The sequence below is a fragment of the Xiphias gladius genome, chromosome 6, assembly GCF_016859285.1.
Source record: "Xiphias gladius isolate SHS-SW01 ecotype Sanya breed wild chromosome 6, ASM1685928v1, whole genome shotgun sequence".
Lineage (NCBI taxonomy): Eukaryota > Metazoa > Chordata > Actinopteri > Istiophoriformes > Xiphiidae > Xiphias > Xiphias gladius.
Window position 1 is genome coordinate 29,538,742 of NC_053405.1, and position 5,200 is coordinate 29,543,941.

Below are 5,200 nucleotides of genomic sequence, written 5' to 3' on the forward strand. Positions count from 1 at the left end.
ATCAGTACGGCTCAGACAAACTGGATGCTTTCCGCAGATAGAGCGAAAACCAAGTCCACAATTTTGCAGTGCTTGTTTGATCTTATTCATATATTTTGTGCTTCTTACTCCACTACATTGATTTGACAGCTGTGCAGTTATCAGTTACACTGCAGATAAAGATCTTAAAAACCTAGATGAAACACAGTATAAAATAGAAAGCACTGTTTTACAGATAAGAGAAATACGCAACTGTCTAAAGTATTCAAATCAGCTCCACTGCCAGGTGCAATGCTGCTTAACCTTAATGCATCAGTAATAATAATCCAATAGTGAAAACTCACAGCTCCATTCTGCAAAATGATTTTGCTGATAACACTTTTACTTACATACCATTGTCAGTGTGACTGTGCTTGTGTAACAGTATTTTACACTGTGGTATTGCATCGTTTACGAAAGTAAACGGCTGTGAATACTTTTTCCACCACTGGGAAAACATAATTTCTGAATTAGTCTTTATTGATCAAGCCACAGGAATGCATTACAGAATTCCGGTTTTGCTTTTTTACTGAGCACCTGTTTAAGCACTCTGACACATTCGACATTTTTTGGTTACTGGAGCAGTCCTTTCATTGCTCGTGTGCACAGTAACGGTAGCTGTTGAGAAAGTAGAGCGTCCGTCATTCGTATTCAGATCGGAACCAGCTACTTTCGCCTCACAAGCTCCACATCTGCCCCGTTTGAAGCGGACATGTAACATTTTGATAGATGGTGAATGGCTCTCACTCTCTCAGCCTCTACCGGCGGGGATACTTTCTCATCGCCTGAATTAGGCTTCACGTAGTGTTTTGAAGTAGAGGGAGCAAAAGCTGTGGTGTAGCCGGCGGCAGAGGGCACAGCCTGCGCTGCTCGGGGCATGATCGAAACTCTCTGCTCCGAGCCCATGATGATCGGAGGGCTCACCTGGGCTCTCTCGGTCTCCCCGTGTTGTGGCAGGGACGAACCTCCTCTAGCTGACAGAGAGACAGAAAGACGATTCACATTTAAAGATCAGCATTTTTTGTTTACCAGTCATATGCACAGTTACGCGGTAAACAAAAAAAGACATGAAGCAAACCCTTTAAGAACACGACCATTATGGGAAGGCATGGCGCAGTATTTTTGTGCGTAAAAGCGCAGGCTACCCAAGGGCGAGAACTTATGGCACCTGCAGCATCTTTCTTCCTCTTTGCTTGAAGCCTGCGTGCCCTTGCAGTATCGTTTTCGTTGCTGTTTTTTTTTTTTTTTTTTTTTTTTTCAACGACGTGTTAATGTGCCTATTATGTCCTTTAGTGGTGCTGGTCCAGGGGCGGTCTCTATCTCCGTGCCCTGCCAGTTGTTGGACAGGTTTGACAGAGGGGCGGGTTTCCTCCTCTGTGAGGTTAAGTAGCTGCCCGCAGCGGAGCAGAGAGAGCATTTCACACCAGTCCTTCTCTGACTCTCTCGCCACCTCTCTGTCTCTGACTCGCAGGAAAACTCGTACTTTTATACCGAGGCTATATTTAGGGGCTGGTGGGTGCGCGGCGTCCCCATCCTGGACGAGCTTCCTTCCCCCAGCCTCGCATTGGTCTGATTTGTGCAGCGAACGATATTTATAAGAAAAGCAGCTCCTTCCAGACGCACAGCTGCACATGAGAGAGGGGACGACGCGACCTGTAGCTTTTTCTGGAGACTCGGCGGACTCTGGTGATTTTCTTTAAACAGAGAAAGTGTCCTTTCTCAATATTTGAGGGATTTCCTTTTTTCTTTTTCTAACAAGGCATGGAAATGGCCTTGAGTGGGACCATTTTACCATCAATCTCTACATTTGCCAGCCAGAAGGAGAAATGTTGGGAAGATGTAAGTTGCGCTTTTTCCATATGTGATCTTGTTCTGAGCTCAGAGTGGGCGCGATGTTTTGACCAAATGCACTTCTTTTGCTAGTCTGTCACACACACACGGTGTTTGCTGGTCCTTGAAAGGTTTTTCACAGTTCGGTTTCTAGGTTAAGTTTCTTAACTGGTAACTAACACGATCGTGGTTAAATCTTTTCCTATTGTTTCTTGGTAATATGCATCTTTTCCACCTTTTGTGCTGTTTTTACAGCTATTTTATCGAGGTTAATTATTCTAATCAAGTATCGGAAAGGGCTGTGAAAAAAAATCTCCTAGGGTTTGAAACAAAACTAATTCTGCCCTCTCATCCTCGCTCCAGAGGTGGAAGGGCGACATGAGCGGCGTTGCGCCCGACTTGGACAGCAGCTGCCTGAGCAGAAAAGACGAAGAGGAACTGGATAAGTTCTTGGATCTTGAGTTTATTCTCGCGAACACCGCTGGCTCTGACGGTGCGCCGGCTGCCGGGACAGGGGTAGAGTCCTATCGGCTCCAGGAATCCGGGTCGTCCGTCTATCACCACCAGCAGCAGCAGCAGCCGCAGCAGCCGCAGCAGCAGCAGCAGCAGCAGCACACCGAGATGCCCCAGCCGCAGGCCAATTACTCGCCTGTCCCAGACATGAACTGCCCTCCGCCGCCCTACAACAGTCTGATGGCGGAGCTCCTTCGCTCCGACGTGGATACGAGCTTCCTCCCCGGGAACAGTCCCGGCATCCAAGGCCGATTCCTGATCAGCTCCACGCCTTTCCAGACCACTCAGGATTTATTCCCCGAGCATCCGAGCATTAAAGTGGAGCCCGTCTCCATGGACACGTACGGACCTGTAATGGGTCTGGTGCCCCAGAGCTGCACCAAAATCAAGCACGAGGGGAACGTCTCCTGCATGATGTCCTACGAGCAGCAGCCGCGACTGGCCAACTCCCCGCAGGCTGCGGTCGGCAGCATGACGCCGCCGCTCAGCCCGGACGACCTGATGAGCTCCGAGTGCCACCAGCCCCAGATGCGCAACTCCACGTCGCTGACGTTCCCACAGAGCTTCCACTCCCACCACCGCAGCGCGCCCGGGGGATTCCCTCACCCGCACGCCGGGCTGCAGCTCCCTTTCACGGCGGCGCACCACCATCACCAGTTCCCCAGCATGTTCGGAGAGGACGCAGCCATGGGGATGCAGCAGCAGCCGGCGGCCGGCCAGCGGGTCCTGCTCACCCCACCGTCCTCCCCGCTTGAACTGATGGACACCAAGCCAAAGAGGGGTCGCCGGTCCTGGCCGAGGAAACGGACTGCGACGCACACCTGCACCTTTACCGGCTGTGGGAAAACGTACACCAAGAGCTCCCACCTGAAGGCGCACCTCAGGACGCACACAGGTAAGGTCTGCATGTTGAACGTGCGGGACGCCCGCGGCTATCTATACACCCCTTCCTTCCCCTGCCTTCACACTGCAACGTCATTCACGCTTGCTTTTTGGTGTTCGCAGGAGAGAAACCATACCACTGCAGCTGGGAGGGCTGCGGCTGGAAGTTCGCGCGCTCCGATGAGCTAACGCGTCACTTCCGGAAGCACACCGGGCACCGGCCGTTCCAGTGTCACCTGTGTGAACGGGCGTTCTCCCGGTCCGACCACCTCGCCCTGCACATGAAGAGGCACATGTGAGGAAAGTCCGGAGGGACACAAGTGGAGCGGACGAGGACTTCTATGCACCGCATCGACCCGATAAAGAGAACTATAATAATCCTATGATCAACTATAGAACAATGCTATGCAAATATATAGATGCAAGTTCCCATATGACTATGAACTGTAGTGGTACCACGGCACGATAAACAGCCGTACAGTATGACTAGGCCACTAGCCTATTGACTTCACTGTAATGCCTACAGGTATATTTATAGGAATGTTATAGTGATTTTTCATTGGGGCAGAAGGAGCATCAAGACGAAACGCCTTCAAATTATATTTGTAAAAAACAAATATCTATTTAAATGTTATTTTTTGAGAGAAACGACACACACACACCACAAAACAATGAGCAAATATAGCCAGATATGACCGAAACAGATGAATTCTGTTCAGACTTATTTTTTCCTTTTTTATGTTTTTTAACTATGTAGCTGGTACTACTTTTTTTGTATGGAATGCTGCTTTTAATTTTGCAGCAAATGAAAGGAACATTCCACTCAACATGTCAGGCACATGCAACTGAAGCAACTGGAAGCAGACATTCCTTCGAGGAGCAATGTTGTTGTTGTTGTTGTTGTTGTTGTTGTTGTTTCACATTAGTGCCTTCTATAAAGCATTATTACACATCTTACAAGTGCCTTATTCTTCACTGGCTAAAAGACAATCAAAGTTTTATTCTGTGTGTTATATTGCAAGTGTAAACTGCACGTGAAATAAGCTTTGAGACAATGTTTTGTTCTAAAACTGCCTTTCATTCTGTCCTCCTTGAAGGCTTGAATTGAATGTCCTGTCTGTGAGTTTCTGTTGTCTACTAGCATTTGAAGTCAGGGTCTCACAGTGGGACGTCTCACAGAAGTGCTTGCCATCTCAATGCCACCTGATTGACAAAGGGCTACACAGTCTTTGGCAATATGACTTGTTTGTGTCTTGAAGAAATGTATTGCTTGTAAATAGAATTTTTTTATATAATGTAAATATAATGTTTATTTTAATGTACATATTAAACTAAAGGAACAAGATGATTTCTGAGTCCTGAGTGTGACTGTCGAAGATTTGGACAGAGGGTTGACCTGGATTGATGTGAATACACACATACTCGCACAACTTCATGGTATTGGCCTGTGACCACCTAAAACAGTGGTTCCCACCTTAAAGGTCTGGACCCCACAAGACAAATCTCAGGTGTGGCAAGAGATTAGCCACATAGTCAAAAAAAAAAAAAAGCAGGCACATTACTCTAAATAACGTTCTCTTTGTTTTGTTTTCTTTCTTTTGTTTGTTATTTTTTTTACCTTTTTTGTTTTCTTCTGAAATATTGGAGAGTTTGACTTTTTCAAGACTAAAAACTACTCAACTACTAAATGAAAGAATCTGACAAGGGAACATAATACTGGTTGGCCTGCAGACACAATCTGCAGTAGGGGCTTGTGAGTAAGGATCGTTTTCATAGACAGTAAAAAGCCAAAAAAGTTGGGAACCACTGCATTAAGACAATTCTGTGTCTTCTTACAACATCTTGTCCGGTGGCATTTATTTACAGGTTGTGTCTATGTCAAGCAAAAGTCATTCTTTCCTTCCAGTTTGTTTCAATCCCAAAAAATATATACATGCCTGAGAGGTAAAATTATGCA

At 46.8% G+C, this 5,200-nt stretch overlaps 1 protein-coding gene across 1 annotated transcript; it reads left to right on the forward strand.

The window, feature by feature from the left end:
• The first annotated feature begins 1,446 nt into the window (after positions 1-1,446).
• On the forward strand, positions 1,447-4,578 carry LOC120791377 (Krueppel-like factor 2). Its single transcript, XM_040129813.1, has 3 exons — positions 1,447-1,857; positions 2,212-3,256; positions 3,367-4,578. The coding sequence occupies exons 1-3, from the start codon at positions 1,780-1,782 to the stop codon at positions 3,540-3,542; spliced, it is 1,299 nt and encodes a 432-aa protein (XP_039985747.1). The 5' UTR covers positions 1,447-1,779; the 3' UTR covers positions 3,543-4,578.
• Positions 4,579-5,200: the final 622 nt, after the last annotated feature.